The following is a 22,619-nucleotide window of genomic DNA, read 5'->3' on the forward strand; positions in this document are numbered from 1 at the left end:
CGTCACCCCCGGGGCCTCCTTGTTAATTGGGAAGGGCGCCAGGGCTTGGTGCAATGACTGGCTTGCTTATTTGCAGGCCCTACAGGGAAGCGGCGGCGAAGGCGATGGCAGCCCACTCCAGCACTGTTGCCTGGAAAATCCCAGGGACCGAGGAGCCTGGTGGGCTGCCGTCTGTGGGGTCGCACAGAGTCGGACACGACTCAGCGACTTCACTTTCACTTTTCACTTTCATGCATTGGAGGAGGAAATGGCAACCCACTCCCGTGTTCTTGCCTGGAGAATCCCGGGGACGGGGGAGCCTGGTGGGCTGCCGTCTAGGGGGTCGCACAGAGTCGGACACGACTGAGGCGACTCAGCAGCAGCAGCAGCGGTTTTCTGAGATATAACGTACATGCTGGGCAGGTCCCCCAGTAAAGTGGCGCAGTAAGTGGTCTTGTGTGATCGGCTGCTTTCCCTCAGGGCAGTGGTTCATCATGTCACCTGTGCCGTTACTCCACTCCTCTTTTTCCTAAGCGACTGTGTAAGACACAGTTCGCATTCGGTACAGCTCATCTACTTAAGGCACGCGATTCAGATGCTTTTAGTACGTTACTGAAATTGTGAAACCGTTACTATCAGCAGTCTTAGAACATTGCCGTCATGCCAAATTCCATCCTTTTTTATTGCCAAGTAATATTCCACTGTATAAGCACACTGCGTTCTACTTGTCCGCTCATCAGTTGGTGGGCATTTGCATTTGGTGGCCGGCACGGATAATGCTGTCATGAGCATGGAGGCTCACGCTGTTGTGTGGGCATGCTTTCATTTCTCTAGGAGTACAAATCTGGGACCCGAATGAGAATGACGGAAGACCCTGGTTAACACTGAAGCCTCAGTCACCATGAAGGCCAGCTCTGTAGCCTTCCACCTGGTTGACATGGGGCCTCAGTGCACTCATATGTTGAAAGGCACCTTGAAGTTGAAGTGGCCCATGGGAGAGAAGAAAGTCACACAACATAGTCACTCAGATGGTGTGAAGACGGCCAGCAGTTCTTTTTTGTACTCCACTCTGCGCGCACCCGTCTTTATGCAAAGCCCTGGAAGAATGACCTTCACTGAACTGGCGAGGTCATCAAACTCTCTGTTCACTTGGATATCCTGAGGAGAAACCCATCACCAGGCAGGATGTTATCAATTTCTGAGAACTTGACCATTTTACACACACAAGGTCTCAAAAAGCCTCATAGGGCATCAGTTTGTCCCGCGTTTGAACAATTGAAACTGTAAACACATCTCTGAACAGGCTTTGACTCAAGCCTGGGTTGAAATAAATCAGAGGGAGAATGAGCAGTGATTTGTAACTAGACTCTTCGTTATTTGTATTTGGGGATTCTCTCATTTGTGTTTAACTGCCTTAGAAAAGAGTGACATTTTTGCTACATTAAAAGGCAAAACCGGAACTTCCCTGGTGGTCCAGTGGCTAAGACTCCACGCTGCCGATAAAGAACTTTTTAAAGGCAAAGTGGAGTGAAATGGTTATCACCTCTCGTGCAGCCCCCCATGTGCATCTCCAGCACTGGGATCAACTCGCAGGCACTACCGGCTGGGAGGAGGGGCTGCCTTGCAAGAGCTGAACCTGCGAATCCAAACATCAGTGAGCATGGGCGTCTAAGCCACCTGTTCTCTCTCTGCCAATGAAGAACCCAGGCAGGGGTCCGAGGTGAGACCACCATGACACCCCACACAGGGGCAGGAGCGGAGTCACAGTGGCCAGGTTGGAGCTCGGATATGCCCACACCGTATACCTGAGCCAGGCACTCTCTCCAATCCACACTTCTTTCTAAAATGGAGAAAGTCATATCTCGCAGGGCTATTGGGAGGGTCAGAGACAAGGTTTATGAGAAACTCACAGAAAAGTCCAGAAGCTCCAGTGCGGACTGTGGATTAGCCTGGACAGACTTGAGCACACTACAGCAGCCTTCACTTCTCATGGGATTCCTGGACACCTGAGAAGCACACAAGTCCCTCAGTGAGGGACGCCGAGCCCAGGGCAGCAGGAGGGATCCCCCATCTTTGTGGATGTGGCTCTGGGCAGCCTCACTATCTCAGCTCAAAAGGCTCCTCCCTGTGACATGATGCCTTTGGTGGTGCTGGAACCAGGAATAGTGGACGGGAGTGGACACTGGCTGCACGCCCACCCTGTGCCCATTCTGTGTCAGGAGTCAGACACACAAGACATACCCTACCCTTAAAAGCTCACTGTCGCAGGGAGGAGAGGGGAGCAAACAGAACAAGGCAGTGTGGAGAGTGCTCAGAGACCCCTGCACCAACGCTCCATGGAAAGTGGGGGGTGGATGGGACAAAACACCCAAGCTGAGCTTTCCAGGCCAGGTGGGTTGCGCTGGGCATTTCAACAAGAAGAGCCACAGGAGCAAAGCAGGGTTGAGAGGTTTTACCTCATGGCTGGGAAACTGCAAGCAGCTTGGGCTGAGAGTCTTTTCATGCTGTTCATGGGGCTCTCAAGGCGAGAAGACTGAAGTGGTTTGCCATTCCCTTCTCCAGTGGACCACGTCTTGTCAGAACTCTCTACCATGCCCGCCCGTCTTGGGTGGCCCTACACGGCACGGCTCATGGCTTCACTGAGTTAGACCAGGCTGTGGTCCGTGTGATCAGTTTGGTTAGTTCTCTGTGATTGTGGTTTTCCGTCTGTCTGCCCTCTGATGGAGAAGGATAAGAGGCTTATGGAAGCTTCCTGATGGGAGAGACTGACTGTGGGGGAAACTCTTTTGTTCTGATGGGTGAGGCCATGCTCAGTAAATCTTCAATCCAAGTTTCTGTTGATGGGGCGGGGCTGTGTTCCCTCCTTGTTTGGCGGCAGACTGGTTCCAAATTGGGAAAGAAGTACATCAAGGCTGTATACTGTCACCCTGCTTATTTAACTTATATGCAGAGTATATCATGAGAAATGCTGGACTGGATGAAGCATAAGCTGGAATCAAGATTGCCGGGAGAAGTATCAATAACCTCAGATATGCAGATGACACCACCCTTATGGCAGAAAGTGAAGAGGAACTGAAGATCCTCTTGATGAAGGTGAAAGAGGAGAGTGGAAAAGGTGGCTTAAAACTCAACATTCAAGAAACGAAGATTGCGGCATCTGGTCCCATCACTTCATGGGAAATAGATGGGGAAACAGTGGAAACAGTGTCAGACTTTCTTTTCTTGGGCTCCAAAATCACTGCAGATGGTGACTGCAGTCCTGAAATTAAAAGAGCTTGCTCCTTGGAAGGAAAGCTATGACCAACCTAGACAGCATATTAAAAAGCAGAGACATTACTTTTCCAGCAAAGGTCCGTCTAGTCAAAGCTATGGTTTTTCCAGTGGTCATGTATGGATGTGAGAGTTGGACTATAAAGAAAGCTGAGAGCCAAAGAAGTGATGCTTTTGAACTATGGTGTTGGAGAAGACTCTTGAGAGTCCCTTGGACTGCAAGGAGATCCAAGCAGTCCATCCTAAAGGAGATCCGTCCTGGGTGTTCACTGGAAGGACTGATGCTGAAGCTGAAACCTCAGTACTTTGCCCACCTGATGCAAAGAACTGAGTCATTGGAAAAAACCCTGATGCTGGGAAAGATCGAAGGCAGGAGGAGAAGGGGACGACAGAGGATGAGATGGCTGGATGGTATATCGCTGACTCAGTGGACATGAGTTTGAGCAAGCTCTGGGAGTTGGTGATGGACAGGGAGGCCTGGTGTGCTGCAATCCACGGGGTCACAAAGAGTCGGACACGACTGAGAGCCTGAACTGAACTGGGCCTGAGTGAAGGGCCTCAAGGTGGGGAGGAGTGTGGGGCTGGCGGAGCGCAGCGCCCATGTGCTGTGAATGAGCAGATGACTAAGCTTGGCGTTTTCCAGAGAGATTTAAAGCCGGGGCCGTTTCCTGTTTAGGAGGATGACCTGATGGCCGACAGGGAGGAGGAGCAGCGGGCAGCCCATCCCCCTCCCCGGAAGGAAGGTGTGGGACGAGGGGGGTCAGCACTGGGCCCCAGCTGACAAGATGCAAAGGAGCCCCCCACCTAGAGGCAGCCCTTTGGGGGGACGGCGAGGTCAGGTTTGACTCCCAGAATCCCGTGCGCCTGTTCTCATCTAGGGGACCATCAGGCAGGCTAGAAATGGAGACTCAGAGCTTAGACAGAGGTCTGGGTTCTGCTTGGGGGCAAGAGTGAGCCTCGGGCTGGGGAAGTGGGTGCTGCTGGGGGCTCCTGTGCTCCCTGAGGGCCAGGCAGGGCTGAGGTCCCCAGACCTGCTGGCACTGTCCTCGGGGCACACGCAGCTGGCCGAGAGGTCCTGGAGGGCCTGCTCCGGCCTCCCTTCACTGCCTTCTGCTCTCAGTGGCCGGCTACATCCTCCCCACGGGAGACGGAACACCTGCGTGGCCCCTGGGTTCCAGCAAGGCCATGGGGAGGTGAGGGGAAGCCTGGTGGGCCTGGGGGGAGTCCGAAGGAATTTGTGGGCCAGGCCAGAGATGGGTGAGTGGATGACGAGGTTGCAGGAGGTAGCCGGGCACCCCCTCCCCCGTATGCCCACAGGCACCAGGGTGAGATGCGGCAGGGAGGGGGCTGTGTGGACAGGCACAGGCAGTCTGTGCCGGGGCCTCCCCCATCAGGCTGGCACTCACAGCAAGAATCCTCAGTGTCTGGTTGACTCGCAGGCCCAGGCCCAGGCTCAGGGCTCCCGCCACAGAGATGCGGTTGTTGCTGAAACAGAAAGACATGTGACTTGCGCTGCCGTGCAGGCAGCTGTGCAGAGCCACATTGCCCCAGGGCTGCAGCTGGAGCTGCTGGTGCAACCCCCAGGTCCAGCCTCCAAGCACTCCCCGGGGGCCCTGGGCAGGTCAGTGTGTAGACGCTTCAGTGGAGTCTTCCATGTTCAGGGTCCAGCAGACGTGCCTAGAGGGTTGTTCCCCCCACCTCCACCCCCAGTGGAGACCAGCTGCTGCTCCCGGCCCTCAGCGCTCAGCACGTGCTCCCACGCGTCCTGCACCCTGCCTCTGTCCGAGCGACAGCCGCCAGCTCCCTCCCCACCTGCTCCAGGCCCCCTCCCCGCTCTTGGCTGCTTTGTCTCCAGGCCAGCCCCACTTCCCTCTATCTTCTCAGACCCCAGCTCTCCCCCACCAGGAGGGGAAAATGGTTAGGATGGAGCAGATGCCTGTGCCAATGGCGGACAGCCCATGACCTGTCTGACCTCCACCTCCTCCCTTCCCTCTGGTTTTCCCAGGAGGTCTGGGACCCTGCCTGGGCTTGGAGGCGCAGCCCAGCCGTGGCAGGCCCCCAGCAGCCACGTGCTGGACAGGGCACAAACCCCTCCTGAAAGGGAGGTGCACGCACGTGGAGCGCCCCCGCCCGCACCGGCTCTGCTGGAGAGGTTTACGTGTTTGCACCTCCCATCCACCAGCCATGCAGTAGGAATTACGAGTCCCCAGCGACAAAGGACGGGCTTCCCTAGTGGCTCAGAGGGTAAAGAATCGGCCTGCAATGCAGGAGACCCAGGTTCAGTCCTGGGAAGATCCCCTGGAGGAGGGCATGGCAACCCACTCCAGTATTCTGGCCTGGAGAATCCCATGGCTACAGTCCATGGGGTCACAAAGAGTCGGACACGACTGAGCGACGAACACTTTCACGTGGCAAGGGTGAACTTGAGTGAGAGGGACAGGGCGGCGTGCCCTGGGCCTGTGGCAGCTTCCAGCCCTGAGGATGAGCAGCAGGAGGAGCCCGGTCCCCGGGTGGCAGGGGGCCTGGAGGTGCGGAGGGGGCCCTGCTGTCACCTCATGTAGAGCTCCTCCAGCACGTTGTTGGTCTTGAGCGCCTCCCCCACCGCGGAGGCTCCAGAATCCCCACAGCCATTGTACGAGATGTCCAGGACCCTCAGGAAGATGTTTGCCTGGGACACAAAGGAGCAACCCCATAGGACCACACGTGTCAGTGGAGGAAGCCAGGCCCCCGCCCCCAAGTCCAGGAGAGCTGAGGAGCAGAGTGTGGACCGGAAGCAGAAGACCACAGAGGTTGCAGGGGAGAGCCCTAGAGGGTGGGCATGGACGTGAGTGAGCCTCAGAGTGAGCGGTCTGCCCTGGGGCCACAGGGCGCAGAGACAGTGACGGGGACCCCTCTCGGGCAGGGACCCCAAGGCACAGAGCATCCCAGGGCTCAAGGAGGACGCCAGTGAAGGACTGTTGGGTGAAATGTGCCTGGAGGACTGTTATGGGGAGAAGTGGGGAGCCCGTGGGTGCCCAGCTTGTGGGGCGGGACCCCGGTCAGCCTCGACACTGCGCGTCGTGGAGGGCAAGGCCACCCTGCCATTCCCCAAGGAGGATCCCGCAGAGGCAGCTGCCCCCAGGGGCACACGGGGCCCTGTGCCCCCCATTCCCCAGGGGTTGGGGCCAGGGGGCAGGCAGAGCCTGTGAGAGGGTGTGCAGGGGGCCCGGGGCCCAGGGCCATTGTCTCAGGCAAGCATCTGCCCAGCGGTGAGTGCGCGTCACTGGACCACACGGTGCACGCCCCCACCCGAACGTCCGTGGCGTCTCTGGAGGCGTGCGTCTCCAGCTGTGCACTCCTCCCTCAGCGCCCTGAGAGTCGGTGCAGGGAGGCCAAACTGTCGTCATTAAATAGAGCCAGGGAAACTGAAGCCACCTGGAGAAGCATCCTCTGAGCGCTGTTGGGAAGAGCCAAGCCTCCTTCCTTCTTTTTCTTTTTTTTCTCTTTTTTTGACTGTACCATGAGGCATGTGGGATCTTAGTTCCCCAGCCAGGAATTGAACCTGTGCCCTCTGAAGTGAAAGCACATAGTCCTAACCACTGGACAGCCAGGGAAGTGCCTAAGGCTCATTTCTGAAGAGCTGCAAGAGATGGGGGCCTGGGAGACCCACCCCAGAAGGAGGCCAGAGGGGCTTGCTAGGCAGGGCCTCGTACCTCCAGTCCTCTGGCAAAGGCTGCAGCTCCAAGGCCTCGCAGGTGATTCCAGCTCACGTTGAGCTCCGTGAGTCCTGTGTTTTCTGCCAGGGCTGGTCCAAGCGTCTCCCCTTCAGAAACGCCACGACAGACTTTTATTCACTCTGATCATTCCTTCAAGAACTGATAGTGGTGCCCACTGTGGGCCTCCGCTGTGCACGAGCCTCAGGGCATCCAACCCCTCATGGGCCTGCCCTGCCCTCAAGGCATTTCTGGGGTGTGAGCTCTCCAACCACAAACAGGGAGGCTTGGGGACAGAGTGGGGGCTAACCCTGCCTTGGAGTGGGGTCAGGAAAGCAGAGAGAGCCTTGAAGATGAAAGGATACCCCATGCACCCGTGGAGACCGAATGTGGCGGGGAGAAGAGGGGACAGGGAGCCCGGGGCTCGTGGAAACACACACAGGCCTGGTGCTGGGCCCCCCCAGGTGAGGCTGTGAGGGGACGTAGAAATGATGGGCACTAGAGGGATGCTTTAAGGAGAGACAAGGTTATGGTGGGTGGGGGCGGGAACCTGAGGTCAGGGGACCCGTTGGGTGCCTTGTGCCGCCGTCTACCCAGGAGGTGACAAGGTCAGCGTGGCTGCGGTAGAGAGGAGGCAGTGATGCAGAAAAGGAGAGGACTTCCCCGGTGGTGCGGTGGCTGAGGCTCCCGAGCTCCCAAGGCAGGGGGCCCAGGTCGGACCCCTGGCCAGGGAGCTGGATCCCCCATGCTGCAGCTGAAGGGCCTGCGTGCCATGGCTGTGAGCCAGTGCAGCCAAATAAGGAGCGAAGTGAAAGTCGCTCAGCCACGTCCGACTCTCTGCAACCCCATGGACTGCAGCCCACCAGGCTCCTCTGCCCATGGGATTCTCCAGGCAAGAATGCTGGAGTGGGTTGCCATGCCCTTCTCCAAATAAGTAAGTAAGTAAATCGTCAAAAGAGGGGGAAAAATGAAAGGAAAGAGCAGGGCTGGGTGGGTAAAAAACCCGAGAACTATTTCACATGCAAGATGGGCAGAAGCCCTGCCCACCCTCTCTGCCGAGTCCAGGCTCAGTGGGTCTGACCTACTCCTGGTTCTCAGCTCCGGCTGCCCCTGCTCCGCACCCCCCCCCCATCCCCGTGTGCAACTGCTGACGCCCTTCTTTACCTGGGGAACAGCGCCTCATTCCCACCCGGGAAGCCTTGCTTACTCGGCCAGGCCGGGCCTGGCCACCTCGGACCCCTTGTCTGCTCTTGTGTCCATCCTTCTGGGCTCTGAGTTTAGACCGCCCTGCCTGGCCCCTCTCCATAGTCCCGCACCCGGCACAGAGCAGAAGGCTCGGCGGCCGGGTCCGCAGACGCGGCAGCACCTTGGAGAGCTCCCTGCAAGCCCGCGAGGACTCCCGGTGCCTCCCTGAGATCCGGATCCCCCACCCCGCATCCGGCACCAAGTCTGACAGCCACGGGGTCTCAGACACGTCCAGGGCTGGGTGGGAGAGGCGAGCGGCAGTGGCGCCCGCTTTGGCAGGAGGCCCCTTCTCTGCTGAGCAGCGGGAGGGTGAGCGGGAGGGTGAGCGGGACCTACAGCTGTGAACCAGCCGGGTGTGTTCCCGGTGCGTGTCCTTCACGACCCGCGCAGCCACGACATGAGGTCGGTGCTACCCTGGCCTCGGGTCAGGTGGGGAGGCTGAGGTCCCTCGGGGAGGCGGGCCCACCCACAGACCCCCACGCGCCGTGCAGCCTTCAAAGGGCCTCGAGTCCCAAGCCCCTCCAACCTCACTGACTGTCTGGTGCTGACCCAGAGCGACACCTAGACTTACTTTGCTGAAAGCCTGAAATAGCTTCTCTTGTAATTTGCCTGTTCCCACAGCAGTTTTCTTAGAAGGCAGACTGTCTGTCTTGCAGTTGAACTCTAGGACTGATTCTCCCACAGCGAGGCCAGCGCCGTTCACTCAGGCTCAGCGGGCAGATCAGTGATTCCTGAACTTTCTGGATCAGGCGAATCTCCTGGGGCAGCTGTTACAGTGCCCCCCAAGAGGATTCAGAGGCCCAGCAGATCCCAGGCCACGGAATCTGTATTCCTAACCTAGGGTCCCAGGGGATTTTTTTTTTTAATTTTAAAAAAATGTTTTTAAAAACTCTGTTTGGCTGCACCAGGTCTTAGTTGAAACATATACGATCCAGTTCCCTGACCAAGGATTGAACCCAGGCCCCCTGCATTGGGAAAGCAGAGTGTTAGCCGCTGGAGCTTCAGGGAAGGCCCCCCGGTGATTCTCAGAATCGACTGGGTGGTTGAGGACAGGCGGGTGGAAGTGTGTGCTCCTGGCAGGGCGGCCAGCCCGTGCAGAGGCCCTGGGGAGAAGGTGCTGAGGCAGGGGCGTCCCACTGACGTCTCCCACAGTGCTTGGAGCAACGTCCTCACGTCCGGCCTTGATGGGGGCCCTGCGGCCCCTCCGCCACCCCATCCCACGCCGGGCCCCTCTCTCCTGGCTCACTAGCCCAGCCACCCTGGTGCCTCTGCTTGAAATGCTCTCCCTCTGGTCTTGCCATGACTGACTTTCTCCCTCTTGCACGCTGCAGCTGAAACGTCACCTCTCTAAAGTAGTGGGGGGAGTCCGCTCTTCTCCAGAATCCTGCCCTGCTTCTTCCTTTCGCAGCACCAATAATTATGGAGGGTAATCCTGTTACCACGTGTCCAGTGAGGGCATGCTTGCTAATTTGCTTCAGTCGTGTTTGACTCTCTGTGACCCCATGGACTATAGCCCACCAGGCTCCTCTGTCCATGGGATTCTCCAGCCAAGAACACTGGAGTGGATTGCCGTGCCCTCCTCCAGGGGATCTCCCTGACCCAAGGACTGAACCCGAGTCTCCTGCACCTCCTGCGTCGGCAAGCAGGTCCTTACCATCTGGGAAGCCCTCCGGGAGGACAAGGGCTTTGTTGAGTTCTTGGTTGGATCCCTAGTGGCCATCAGGGCCCACAGGCAGTGCTGGGCAGAGAGATGTCTGGGGAACGGGCTGAGAGTCCAGGGGTGGGGGTGCAGGGACAGGAGCGGGCACGGATGCTTGGAGTGGTCCTGCCCACCTCCGCCCAGCCTGCCCCAGGAAGACAATCAGGAGCGCCGCTGTGGTGACCCAGGCCGGCAGCCGGATGGTATACCTGCTTGGTCATTCAGCTGGTTGTAGCTCAGGTCCAGGGATTTCAGGCCCGTGTGGGCCAGCAGGAGCTCAGCCAGGCACTGGGCTGCCTGCTCTTCCAGGCCGTTCCCCGCCAGCTGCACCCTCTGCACAGCCGGGCTCACCGCCAGGGCGGCACAGATGGCCCGGGCTCCCTCCGTTCCCAGGTGGTTCTCCGACAGGTCCACATCTGGGGGCAGCACCACTCCTCAGGGACGGGCTCCAGAGCAGGCCCTGCCCATTCTGTCCCCCACAGCTGCGCAGCCTGTCCCAGCATGGGGGACTTAGTGGCCGGACTGTCCCGGGGTGGGTGGTGAGTCTGACCCCATTGGCTGGGTCCCCTGCGGCCCCAAGCAGCTCCCCAGAGCCCCGTCCCCAGGCCACGTGTCCACAAGCTTTGTCTGGGGGCTAATGCCACCTACTCTGCGGGGCTGTAATGTAGACGAACCCAGCCCCTCAGTGGGTGACTCACGCCTGGCAGCCATGTGGCCCGCCTGAGGAAGCCCCACTGCCACGTTTCCGAGGACTGGCAGTGACGCCCAGGTGGCCGCGCACGGAGGGCTTACGTGAGCAGACGCTCTGCTGAGTGTATGTCCCCACGTTTCCAAGGGCTGAGTGTTGAAAAGTGAGGCTCAGCAAGGCTGCCTCCTTGCCCAGGGTCTCCCTGCCCTTCCGTGGCAGAGGCGGCGTCTGGATCCAGCCCCTCTCCTCTCGCCCGGCCCGGTCCCTGCCCGTCTGCCCCCTGCCTCTCTGCATCAAGGCGCTGGGAGGCCACCATATACCCAGGGTGCTGGCCAGCCGAAGACAGTGGAAGAGGCCCCACAACTCCGGGTGCCCCACCCCACCCTCCCTGTGATGAAGCCGCCCCCAAGCAGCAGCAGCAGCTGGGAGCGGGGTGAGAAGGCCCCGTGTGGGGAGCCCAGCCGCACCCCAGGCTCAGAACCTACCACAGGTGCTGCAGTTTCTCCTCAGAGCGCCCGCTAGGGCCTCTGCGCCGGCCCTGCAGAGTCCGTTGTCCCGAAGGTCCAGCCGCTTGATGTAGGGATTGGAGGTCAGTGCTCGGGCCAGAGCCCGGGCCCCCTGGGACAGAGAGGGACCTGAGGGGCCTGGTCCTTCCCGGGGCTGCAGACACGGCGGGGCACTCCCTGGGCTCTGCCTGCGGGGCTCAGCCCACTCGGTTCATTCCCACAGGCCCAGGGATGCCGGCTTCCCACTCTCGGTCTCCCCAGGAGATTGACCCAACAAATCAGGGGTGCCCTGCAGGCCCCACAGTCCTTGTACCGAACTCTGTCATAGCCCTGATCCCACCTGCCACTCAGTGTTGGGGCTGGGAGATGCCTGGGACCCCGAGCAGGGCTAGGGGAGTGTGGTGGGGTGGGCTCAGGAAGGGACCCCTCCCCAGGCTGCTGCCTCCCAGGTCCTCGCCCTCCAAGCCTGCCCGAGGGTCCCTCCTGGGGTACCTGGGGCCCCAGGCCTCGGTGCCGCAGGCTGAGCTCTGGGGCGCTCCCTTGGCGCAGAAAGCAGGAGGCGGGCACGACGCTGTGGGCCCGGCAGGACCTCAGGTAGAGGGTGTCCTTGCCCAGCTCGCCAGGCTTGTGGGCGCCTGCTGGGAGGCGGGGTTCACGTGGCTCCCTCCCGGCCAGCCCCACTGTCCAGCCTGTTCTCCCCTCTGGAGACGTTTCCTCCTGTGCTGGCGGGGATCACGGTCCCGCCGCTTGTGTAGCTGGGCCTGGGCCTCCCCTCCCCGCCCACCCCCGGGACCCTGCTGTGCATACTGTCTCTTCCACCGGATTGCAGACCACAGATTGCAGACCACAGGGTTGTGGGGACCTCTTACGGGGGAGGAAACTGATGCAATTCTAAGTCCCCTACTTCCTTTCCTTTAGTCTTTTTCTGATGGCCAGGGTGAGACAGCCTTTCTTACACTGTTTGGTGGTGGTGGTGGTGGGGGGGGTTTGCCTCTTAGCCTCATTCTGGAAGCCTGTTCTAAGGATGGGACTGATGCCGCCAGGAGCATGGTGGGGAAAGCACAGGGCGAGAGCCGCCCCCCACCCCACGGAGGGGTGCGCTCCTGCCGGCCGGGGTCCCCTGCCTACACGGCCCCAGCCTGCCCCCCACCCCCTGCCAGTAGGCACCTTCTGTCTCCTGGTCGGAGTCCGAATCCGCGTCCGAACACTTCTTGGCCTCCGGGACCCCAGCAGGACGCCCAGAGGCCGCCGCTGCCCCTTCCTCCTGGCCTTCCTTCTCCCCAGGCTCCTGGAGGGGACCCTCCATGGTTACGCCCACTCTGCAGTCGCGGCCACAGAGCGGGGGTGCGAGGGACTGCCGCCGAGCGCGGCCCGGGGATGGGGGCGGGCCCTCCAGCGCATTGGCCAATCTGATGGGGCGCTTGTCCGCTGCAGCCAATAGGGACGCCTCCCCGGCAGCGGTTGCCCAGGTGACCCCAAGTTGTTGGTTGCTGCGGATGCCGCCAAGAGCGCGCGCTGCCCTTGGCCCGCTCGCAGCCAGGACTGATCGGCTTGCGGCGGGCTTGCCTCCTCATCGGGAGCCTGGGAAAGGGGCAGCTTCTCGGGGGCGTCGCACAGGGGGCTGGGGGACCCGGCAGGGCCCGGCAGGGCTCGGCTGACTGCTTTCTGCCGCCAGGATCCCACTCCCACCCTGTGGGTCCAGCGCTCACTCGCCCGCTGGCAGTCCCCGGTGCTTCTCCCTCCTCCGAGGACTGCCCTCCGCAGCGCTGCTTGTCGAGCTTCAGGTCTGCACAGGACAGCTCCCTTCCCGAGGCTTTCCTTGATGTCTGGGCTCCAGCTGGCCCAGGCCGTGCCCGTCCCACCTGCCATCTCTCGGAGGTGACGGGTTAGAGGGCACGGGCCGGAGACCGCGCCTCCCTTAGTGCCCACGGCCCAGCTGGCGGAGTCTGCGGTGGATGGGAGGCCCTGAGCAGCGGGGAGGCTGGGCCTGAGCCCAGGGGCTGGGAGGTGGAGGCTGAGTCCTGCCTGAGTGTCCCTTTAATAGCTGCTGGCTTGGCCCTGCTTGGCACCTGCTTCAGCTCCCTGTTCAGCTGTGGCTGCAGCTGCTGTGCTGACTCACGCAGCCTGGCCGCCAGCAGGAGCTGGGAACATGGGCTCCCCAGGCGCCAGGGTGGGCTGGGGGCTTCTGGATTACAAAACGGAGAAGTATGTGATGACCCGGAACTGGCGGGTGGGCGCCCTGCAGAGGCTGCTGCAGCTGGGGGTCGTGGTCTACGTGGTGGGGTAAGAGAACAGCTTCTGGGTGTGCTGGCCGGAGGGGTCACGGCTGGGCCGAGGGGCGAGGGGCTGAGTCTTCAGGGTCTGGGCTGGTGGTCAGCGTGCAGGGCAGGAGGTGGGGAGAAGGAAGGCTCTCCGTCTGTCTAGAGGCTGGGGGAGTGTCAGAGCAGGTCCTGTGCTCAGGTGCCTCCCTGCATCCTTCCCTGGGCCTTCTCCCAGCCCCGTGCTGGACTCCAGCGCCCAGCAGGATGGGCCCCCTCCCCGCACCGGGGGCCCTTGGCCAGGCAGGAGGTGGTCCCTGACACTCGTGAGAGCTGGAGCACTAAGGACCCCGGTAGAGACCACTCGTTCAAGCTGGGTTGGGGGCGTCTTTGAGGAGAAAGCGGATCTAGACAGGGCCGGGGAGGCTGTTGGCTGGTGAAGGAGGTGATGGCGGGCGTCCCCAAGCTCACAGGTGCCCGGCAAGGGCCCTGGCCCTCTGACCCATGGCCAGAGCTCTGGCCTGGGCAAGGGGTTTGGTGCGGGAGACCAGGTGGAGAGAAGGCAGGGCCCCTGAGCCCCGGGCTGGGAGTCAGGAGGGTGTGGGGGAGACGTGGCCCGGGGATGCACCACACTGCCTGTCCGTCGCCCCCAGGTGGGCCCTCCTCACCAAAAAAGGCTACCAGGAGCAGGACCTGGACCCCCAGATCTCTGTCATCACCAAGCTCAAGGGGGTCTCCGTGACCCGGATCGAGGAGCTGGGGAACCGGCTGTGGGACGTGGCTGACTTCGTGAAGCCACCACAGGTGGGTGACCCGGCGCCGCTGCTGGGTGCTGGCCCCTCTGACACCCCCCCCCAACTGTGAGTGTGTGTAGGGGGAACGGGGTGCCAGCTCTGGCCCAGGGCCGTGCTCAGGGCGGGGCCTCAGGGAGCCGTGGCCTTCCAGCGGAGAAGACGGTCAGGAAGCCAGGCCGGGGAGATGCGTTCAGCAAGCCTGCATCCGGGGCTGGTAGAGATGACGCGCTGGGCATGGCCGAATGCCGCCTGTGCACGCTCGGATGCTCCGTCGTGTCCCGCTCTGTGCGGCCCCATGGACTGTAGCCCCCCGGGCTCCTCTGTCCATGGGATTCTCTAGGCAAGAACACTGCAGTGGGTTGCCATTTCCTCTTCCAGGGGATCGTCCCGACCCAGGGATCAAACCCTTGTCTCTTATATCTCCTACACTGGCAGACGGGTTCTTTACGGCTAGTGCCGCCCGGGAAGCCCACAGGGGGATGCTGCTCAGCCAGAAAAAGGATGAAATAATGCCATCTGCAGCTACACGGGTGGACGCAGAGACGATCAGACAAAGACAAGCCATATCACTTACATGTGGAATCGGGAGTGTGACACGAATCCACACATCTACGACACGGACTCACAGCTGTAGACCCCAGATTCGTGGCTGCCAGGCTGGGGGGGGTGCTGGCGAGGGAGGGAGGGAGGGGGGGCAGTTTGGGATCAGTAGAGGTGAACTATTACAGAGTGGGTGAGCGATAAGGGTCTGCCCCGTAGCACAGAAAACTATACTCAGCACCCTCCACTGAACCACAGCGGAGGGGCCTCCCTGGTGGTCTGGGGGTTAAGACTCCGCCGTCCCGAAGCAGGGACCCAGGTGTCATCCCTGGTTGGAGAGCTAGGTCCTGCCTGCCGCGACTGTAGATTCCCACACCGCAGTGAAGATCCCATGGGCTGCAAGTTAAAGAACAATTAAAAGAACATAATGGAAAAGAAAAAAACAAAAAGTCTGCATCTGGAAAGGGGAGGAGTGTCTCGGAGCTCAACGCGTGCGCTGCAGGGTGGGCTGGGAGGGCCGTGGGGGCACTCCTCCCCTGCCCCCTCCCACGCTGTGTCTCCTGCCCCTCCTCCCGTCACCCAGATTGTCCGCTGCCTCAGTCTCCTCCCGTCCTGCTGACGCCCAGATTCTAACCCTGGTGACCCCCACCCTGAGCACAGCTGCCTCCCGGGGGCAGGCCCACCTCATCCGACGGGAAATCACCTCCCGCCCTCCGCATGGCCTATCGTCCTCCAGTGACATCCCTCAGTGTCCATGTTGGGCCCACTGGACACCTCCCTGCCCCTCCCTCTGGTTCATTCCACTTCCTAACAGCTCTCACGGCCGCCCACGTCATCCCTGGGTCGGGCTGACGGAGGCCTTCCGCTGGGCCCCCATGCAGCAGCCGGGCTGGCTCTCCCAGCCCCCACCTGCCACCCTCAGAAGCTTCCTTCTCGTGGGGGTCCACCAAGCCCCTCTAAGTTCCCTTTATTAATTAATCTCGCCATGTCGGGCCTCAGTCGCGTCCTGCGGGACCTTTCGCTGTGGTGCACGGACCCTCTAGTGGGCAGCATGTGAGCTCAGCTGCTCTGCAGCGTGTGGGAATCTTTCTTAGTTCCTGGACCAGGGATCGAACCTGAGTCCCCTGCACTGCAAGGCAGATTCTTCTCCACTGGACCAGCAGGGATGTCCCCACCAGGCCCCTCTGGATCCTGACCGCCGACACCCCTGATGCCACTTCCTGGGCGTGCGCACCCCAGGAGCCTGCTGAGCTTGCGTGTGCCACATGCAGGCACCAGGCATCGTCGACCCCCACAGAGCTCCCTTCTGGCCCCCTGGCCCCTGGCCCTGTCTGCAGTGAGGGATCCACCTCGCCTCTAACCTGGATCTGCAGTGTCTGGAATCAGGGGGCTCTTGGAAAATCCTGCCTGAGCGACTAAGTGAATGTGGGAGGCAGACATGGGCTCAGGAAGGGTTGCAAGCCCCACTGAGCTCCTGTCTCTGACCCTTGCCACACTGGAGGGGTGTTTTCCTGGGGCTCAGGGCTGGTGGCTTGACGGAGCCAGGGCCCCTCCCTGAACGAGCCAAGCTGCCAGCTGCTGGCCTCTCCTGGTGGGGGGCGGGGAGCAGAGACCCAGCCTGACACTTCTCTTCCAGGGCGAGAACGTGTTCTTCTTGGTGACCAACTTCCTTGTGACGCCAGGACAAGTCCAGGGCAGGTGCCCAGAGGTAAGACTGCCCGAGGGCTTCCCATGGGTCCCTAGTTCCAGAAGTGTCTGGGCCCTTCCACATCCTGGTCCTGCCTCTGGGCACTCTGGAGGTTGTCCAGGTAACACCCAGAACAAGGCACAGAACTCAGGTGGACTCCGACAGCCAGAGGCAAGCTGGAAGATCACCTCCCTTTTCTAGACACAGCTTCTATTAATGTGTCCCGGGAGCAGCTTCCGTTCCTGTCTGCAAACAGCACACTGCTGCCCAGGCCGAGCTCAGGGCCGCTCACTATCTCAGCGTACTTTGCCCTGCAGCTGTGGTCCCCGCCATCCAGAAAATCTCACCGTCCCTAGAAACCGCACCTTTCCTCCTCACCTGAGGGCATCCCAGGGTGGACCTCTGTCACTGAGCCCACTGACCCTTCTCTCCAGCTGTGGATTTTTAATCCGATTTTTTTCAAATTGTGATAACATACACGTAACATCAAAATTACCATCTTGGGAGGGGGGTTCAGAATGGGGAACATGTGAACACCGCGGCAGATTCATGCTGATATGTGGCAAAACCAATACAATATTGTACAGTAATTAGCCTCCAATTAAAATAAATAAATTTATATTAAAAAAATAAAACAGCTCAAAACAAAATTACCGTCTTAACCATTTTTAAGGGTTCAGTTTCCAGGCTGTGGGTTTTGCTTAAAGAGTCCTGACCCAGGACACCGCCTTGGAAGCTTACCTCTGTGATGCCCTTTTCCTTTCATCAAGGCTAAAATGTACTCACTCACTGGCTGGAGAGAAAGGGTGCAGTCAGCTGCCCCTGAGTACTGCTCGGTGGCCCCACTGCTGCTGCTGGGGCGTCCCGTGTGCCCGGTGGGCCCCATCTTCCCTTGGCAAACACACGATGCCCTTCCCTTTGCAAACTCTCGCGGACGTCTAGTCTTGGTTCAGTGTGTGGACAGCCCTGAAGTTTTGCTGGGGCTGTGGTTCTGTCTTTTCTGGAATCCACGGGATTCCTCTTTGCTCCATGTCCCAGCTTCTGGCTCTTCCCATGAAACGGCGGGGGCCGTGCCGTAACGCATCAGATCTGACCGGCCGCCTTCCTCAGAGCCGCTCCTCCGGGGGTCCTGGTGGGCTGGCCCTCCCAGCAGTGCAACAGCCTTCAGAAACCCGCAGAGCCTCCCCCGGGGGCTGCAGAGCCCACCCACACACACCAAGGCTCTGGGGCAGACAGCCAGCCACCAAGGCAGGTCCTGGGGTGGCGCAGAGGCTGCAGCTGGGAGTCTCCGGGGGCTCGGGCAGGGCTTCCCCCTGGACCCCAGGCTCAAGGAGGGTCTTCAGGCTGTGCAGGCAGAGGGGGCTGCGTGGGTAAAGGCCCCCCGTGTGGGGTGAGGCATCTCAGGAGTCACCTGCTGCTCAGTGGGGCTGGAGCCTCCATTTGGACTGGATTGGGGGGGTATCCCAAGAGCTCTGTGGAGAAGCTGGTCTTGATCACAGGAGCACGGCGGTGCAGGGGGCTCAGAGGAGGGGCGTTCCATCTCCGGTGCCTCGAGAGGGGCCATTCGGGAAGCCGGATGGAGGAGGACAGGGCCTGGGGGGTGCCCACGGTGGCCCAGCCAGGTGGAGAGGAGGGACAGACGTGGGACAAAGGTGGGGACCTCGAGGCCGGGCAGGTGGCCCCACACTGCCCTCCGACCACCAGTGTTCCCCACGCTGCCCTGAGCTGGATGCCTGGGCAACGGTGTCCAGCACCAGCCAGGACACATCCGCAAACCTGCATCTGTGAGGCTGTGCCTCCCTCTGGGGCCTGGAGCCCCGGAAAGCTCACCCTCTTCCCCGCTGGCTGACCCCCAAAACTTGGGCCCCTCGTACAGGCAGCCACGGCCCAGCCTCACAGGAGAACAGGCAGGGATGCGGTGAGCCTGTGTGCTCTCAGGCCCTCCCACGGGGCTCGCCCTCAGTCACCGCCCAGTGCCCCACCCGGCATGCCTTCACCCTCCCACCGCGCGCCACCTCCCCTGTTCCGTCCTCTGAACTGGACCAGAGCCGCTGGGTCTGGCCACATCACTCCCGCCCCCCCAGGAGGAGCGGGTCAGGAGTCTTCCTCAGCCTTGCAACTCTGCCTGCACCCATCTCCCACTGGGGCTGCCACCTGCGTGATTACCTGCAGCCTCCAGCTCTCCGGTATCCCCAGACTCAGACTCCCAAGGGGCTAAGGCAGGAAGGGGCATGTCCCCCTGCCCTGCGGGGCAGGGTCCCCGAGGGAGGCCCCTCCAGGCCCTTGGCGGTCTGCTCTCTGCCCCCAGCACCCGTCCATCCCGCTGGCCAACTGCTGGGCCGACCAGGACTGTCCCGAGGGGGAGACGGGGACGCACAGTCATGGTAAGTGGGCCCACCTTGCAGGGCCTCCCCAGGCTGGGGGCTCCGGCCCAGGGGACCCTGGGTGGTCTGCGTCTCTCCTTCCTTTCAGCCTCCCTCCCCCAACCCCTGCCCAGGCCCCATGGAGATTCGAGGGCCTGGGGTTTGTCCCGTGTTTCCAAGGCATAAAGACGGGCCAGTGCGTGGTGTTCAATGCGACCCACAGGACCTGCGAAATCCGGGGCTGGTGTCCAGTGGAGAGCGGTGCTGCGCCCGTGTAAGCCCCCCAGGCCCCACGCCCGCCCCCCGACCACGGAGCCTGCCTCTCACATCCCCCCTCTACCCGGCAGGAAGCCCCTGCTTCTCCAGGCTGAGAACTTCACCCTGTTCATCAAAAACACCGTCACCTTCAGCAAGTTTAACTTCTCCAGGTAAGCAGGGGTTTGGAGGTGGGGGACAGCAGACCGAAGACCCTCCTGCCCCCTGCCTGGCCTGACCCCCTCCTGCCCCTCAGGTCCAACGCCCTGGACACCCAGGACCCCACCTACTTCAAGCTCTGCCGTTATGACCCCCGCTCCAGCCCCGCCTGCCCCGTGTTCCGCATTGGGGACCTCGTGGCTGCAGCCGGAGGGGTCTTTGAGGATCTGGCGCTGCTGGTGGGTCCCCGGTGGGGTGGGCGGGGCTCCTGGCGGCCGGGGAGGCCCCGAGAGCCGCTGGGCCAGTGCGCACTGTATGCAGGGCGGGGCCGTGGGTGTCCACGTCCGCTGGGACTGCGACCTGGACAGCAGGGGCGCGGACTGCCAGCCCCAGTACTCCTTTCAGCTGCAGGAGCGGAGCTACAACTTCAGGTACGGCCCCACAGCCCCCGCCCGGCCGGCCCCCAGAGCCCCGGAGGCCCGCTGCGGGGGGCGGGGGCCCCCAGCACAGGCGCCGTCCAGCCCCCACTCTGCACCCGCTCCCCAGTCCTGCCTCCAGCATTCCCTCCACCACACAGGCGCCTTCTTATTTTACTTTTTCCTGTAGGTTTTATTTTTAAAAGTTCCAAAGCCTATAGAAGAGTTCAAAGACTAGTACCGTGAACACCCATGTCACCTTTGAGAAAAAGAATCTAATGGCTTGAGTTTCCTGAACTGTGTCAATAATAGTCCAAAATCTTTTTTATTTTCGAATCCAAGGTGTGGCCAGGCAGCTCGAACTGCACTTATTGTCATGTCTGAGTCTCCCGAGCAGAGCCCCCTGGGACCCTGTCCTGCCGCCTCATGTCACCTCATCACATGTGTACACACACATGTTCACACGCACGAGCACACACGTACATGCACGCGCAGAGCACACACAAGCACACACATGTACATGCTCACATGTACGAGCACACGTGAGCACGTGCTCACACGCGAGTACACACGCACACACATGTACATGCTCGTGCACAGAGCACATGCACACACGTGTACATGCTCACATGTATGAGCACACACGAGCACGAACACATGCTCACATAGCCCCCAGGCCTGGAGGCGACGGCCTTAACAGCTACCTAGGCCTTGCCTGGCCTGGCTGTACTGACACCCCCCCCCCCCACCCCGGCTGCTTTGTGCAGAACTGTTTCATGGCCTCTGCAAAGCCAACCTGAGGGCCCCTGCAGAGCCTTCCCTGCTTCCAGGGGAGAGTGCGGTCCCCCCTCTGGACCCCACGGCCCTGGGCCTGCGCCCAGCTCCCCCGCTGCTGGTGTCTGTCTAGGGCCCCTTCTGCCCTGTTCCCTGGGGAGGCAGGGAGCTCCTGAGGGGTGGGACCCAGCTTGCTTTGCCCCCGTGTCCTCAGCAGCCTCCCGGAACGCTGGATGGGGCTGGGGGGTTGGGGGGTCAGCAGGTGAGGGGGATGGAGGCTGTGAGCGGGCGGAATAGGCCACCAGCCTCTCTCCTGCCCCCAGGACAGCCACACATTGGTGGGAGAGCCCGGGCGTGGAGGCCCGCAGCCTGCTCAAGCTCTATGGGATCCGTTTCGACATCCTGGTCACAGGGCGGGTAGGTAGGCAGGGTTGGTGGGGGCAGGGGGTGACGGCCACACCACTGGGTGGGTAGGCGGGCAGGGTTGGTGGGGAGCCGGGGGGCAGGGACGGTCATGGCTCAGGGCTCACCCCGTCTCTCAGGCAGGGAAATTCGGGCTCATCCCCACGCTTATCTCTCTGGGCACAGGAGCAGCCTGGCTGGGTGTGGTGAGTGCGGAGAGCGTGGGCAAGCATGCGCCCAGCCTGATGTCGGGTCTGGTCAGGGCAGGCCTGGGGGGTGGGTCTGGGCACAGCTTAGCCCTGCCGTCCCCAGATCACCTTCCTCTGTGACCTGCTGCTGCTGTACGTGGACGGAGAAGCGCACTTCTACTGGAGGACCAAGTATGAGGAGGTACGCTGCGCCCGCGGGGCCTGGGCGCCGCCTGTCCGGGGCTTCAGCCCGAGCCCCAACCTGCTGCCATCACCCATAGGCAAAGGCTCCAAAGAGGACCGCCCAGCCCGAGCAGACAGAGCCGGCACCCACACCCCCGCGCCCGGCCGTCCAGGGGCCTTAGAGAGGGCCCAGCGCCTGTCCTGACGGCCACGGTCGCTACCGGGAGCTGGACACGGAGGCTGTGGACCCGCTAGATGGCCTGCTCCCTGCTGGTGGGGGTCGGGGCTGGGAAGGCAGGGACCTCGCCTTGGGACACCCCCCGTGGATGGAGCCCCCAGGACTAGGATGGGGTGTGAGGACGATTCCTCCTGGGGCAGGGAGCGCCCCAGAGCCGCCTGTGCGGGGACCTGTAGCAGGGCGTGTCAGGGTGCTGTCCCGGGGCTCCAGCTGCATCTGTGTGTGGAAAACCGTCTCGCAGCTCTTCACCAGGGTGCCCAGCGTGGCCCCCTCACCACTGGCCCGCACAGCCCCTCCTCTGGCTGCACAGACCCCAGCCTTCTCCTCGGTCAGCACCCCCATCCCGAGGCCCCATCCCGGAGCCTCGGGGTCTAAGGCAGAGTGTCTCTGCTGCTGGGATCCACTCCTGGAATTCAGACTGGGGCGGGCAGACGGCCCAGCCCTTCCCCGTGGCAGCTCTCAGGCTCTGGGGATGCTGAGACCGACAGAAGACCAAGGACGAGCTGCTCCGGCGGCGGGCAGAGCCCCTGGAAACACCCAGCCCGCCCCCTGGAGCCGTGTGGGTGGGGACGGCTGGTGGGAGGGGAATTCGCCACCGCCCAAGGTCACCCCCAGGGCCAGCCTGCAGCAGCGGCTCTCTGGAGGTCCTGCCTTTCGGGAGCAGAGCCCCGAGGCTGGAAGGAATGTCCCAGACAAGTCCTAGAGGCCACGGCAGGCTGGCCAGGGTCTGGTATGCGGTCGTCACAGGGCCTGGGTCTGGGTCCCACCTGCTGGACTCCTCATGGCAGAGTTTTGGGGGTGCTCACGTGGGAGGCCTGGGGCTCTTTCTCATGGGGCCCAGAGACCAGGCATGCTGGCCGTGGCCAGGGCAATGACGCGGGCCAGCTGTGGAGGGAAGCGCCGGGCTCAGGCTGGGCCCAAGCTGCCTCTTGATCCCTAGAGCAGTGTCCGAGGGGGCGGGGGGCCCTCAGGGCTCGGGCGAGGGGTGTGGGCCCAGACAACACTGATGGATGGCTGCAAGGTCGGGGAGTAAAGCCTGCCAAAGCCACAGTTTCCCGCGTGCTCCTTACAGGCAGGGACGGGGCTGGTGGTATCTGCAGGGGCACAGCATTGCCCGGGAGACCGGCGGCCATGCGGCTGGGCCTGGGCCCTTCCCAAGGACCAGGGGTGGGAGGAGAGCTGGAGGGCACTTGGGAAGGATTCAGGCTCTCGGGCTCCCAGCCCGGGGAGGCACCAGGGTCTGAGCCTGGAGGCCTGGGGCCTCAGTCTGCAGGTGCTGAGCC

The 22,619-nt window shown here is 61.7% G+C and overlaps 2 protein-coding genes across 6 annotated transcripts; one reads left to right on the plus strand and one right to left on the minus strand.

Moving 5' to 3' along the window:
- Positions 1-637: 637 nt before the first annotated feature.
- On the minus strand, positions 638-12,458 carry LRRC74B (leucine rich repeat containing 74B). 2 transcript variants are annotated; one of them, XM_027956889.3, is made up of 9 exons: positions 12,247-12,458; positions 11,572-11,714; positions 11,059-11,191; positions 10,095-10,301; positions 6,942-7,051; positions 5,802-5,917; positions 4,656-4,734; positions 1,890-1,985; positions 638-1,137 (listed from the first exon to the last, which is right to left on the minus strand). In XM_027956889.3, exons 1-9 carry the CDS (start codon positions 12,383-12,385, stop codon positions 1,000-1,002), a joined length of 1,161 nt encoding a protein of 386 aa, XP_027812690.2. In that variant the 5' UTR covers positions 12,386-12,458; the 3' UTR covers positions 638-999. The 2 variants fall into 2 exon arrangements, with proteins under 2 accessions (XP_027812690.2, XP_042090141.1); XM_042234207.2 differs by having other exon boundaries at positions 11,572-11,717.
- Positions 12,459-13,146: 688 nt separating this feature from the next.
- Positions 13,147-22,386, plus strand: P2RX6 (purinergic receptor P2X 6). 4 transcript variants are annotated; one of them, XM_015101754.3, is made up of 12 exons: positions 13,147-13,362; positions 13,991-14,141; positions 16,308-16,379; positions 18,667-18,742; positions 18,902-18,995; positions 19,069-19,149; positions 19,233-19,374; positions 19,457-19,566; positions 20,649-20,742; positions 20,868-20,933; positions 21,040-21,117; positions 21,197-22,386. In XM_015101754.3, the coding sequence occupies exons 1-12, from the start codon at positions 13,229-13,231 to the stop codon at positions 21,278-21,280; spliced, it is 1,182 nt and encodes a 393-aa protein (XP_014957240.2). In that variant the 5' UTR covers positions 13,147-13,228; the 3' UTR covers positions 21,281-22,386. The 4 variants fall into 4 exon arrangements, with proteins under 4 accessions (XP_014957240.2, XP_027812695.1, XP_027812694.1 ...); XM_027956894.2 differs by having other exon boundaries at positions 19,541-19,566; XM_027956893.2 differs by lacking the exon at positions 19,069-19,149.
- The last annotated feature ends 233 nt before the right edge of the window (positions 22,387-22,619 follow it).

The sequence above is a fragment of the Ovis aries genome, chromosome 17 (assembly GCF_016772045.2).
Source record: "Ovis aries strain OAR_USU_Benz2616 breed Rambouillet chromosome 17, ARS-UI_Ramb_v3.0, whole genome shotgun sequence".
Lineage (NCBI taxonomy): Eukaryota > Metazoa > Chordata > Mammalia > Artiodactyla > Bovidae > Ovis > Ovis aries.

What these genes read in the sequence shown, in the direction of transcription:
- LRRC74B (XM_042234207.2), bottom strand. Translation starts at nt 12,385, where the DNA reads ATGGAGGGTCCCCTCCAGGAGCCTGGGGAGAAGGAAGGCCAGGAGGAA. An exon ending in CCTTTGCCAGAGGACTGGAG is followed by an intron (nt 5,918 to 6,941) that starts GTACGAGGCCCT and finishes TTTGTGTCCCAG; the next exon opens with GCAAACATCTTCCTGAGGGT. An exon ending in TGGAGCTTCTGGACTTTTCT is followed by an intron (nt 1,138 to 1,889) that starts GTGAGTTTCTCA and finishes GTTTCTCCTCAG; the next exon opens with GATATCCAAGTGAACAGAGA.
- P2RX6 (XM_015101754.3), top strand. Translation starts at nt 13,229, where the DNA reads ATGGGCTCCCCAGGCGCCAGGGTGGGCTGGGGGCTTCTGGATTACAAA. An exon ending in ACTTCGTGAAGCCACCACAG is followed by an intron (nt 14,142 to 16,307) that starts GTGGGTGACCCG and finishes CTTCTCTTCCAG; the next exon opens with GGCGAGAACGTGTTCTTCTT. An exon ending in TCCAGGGCAGGTGCCCAGAG is followed by an intron (nt 16,380 to 18,666) that starts GTAAGACTGCCC and finishes CTCTGCCCCCAG; the next exon opens with CACCCGTCCATCCCGCTGGC.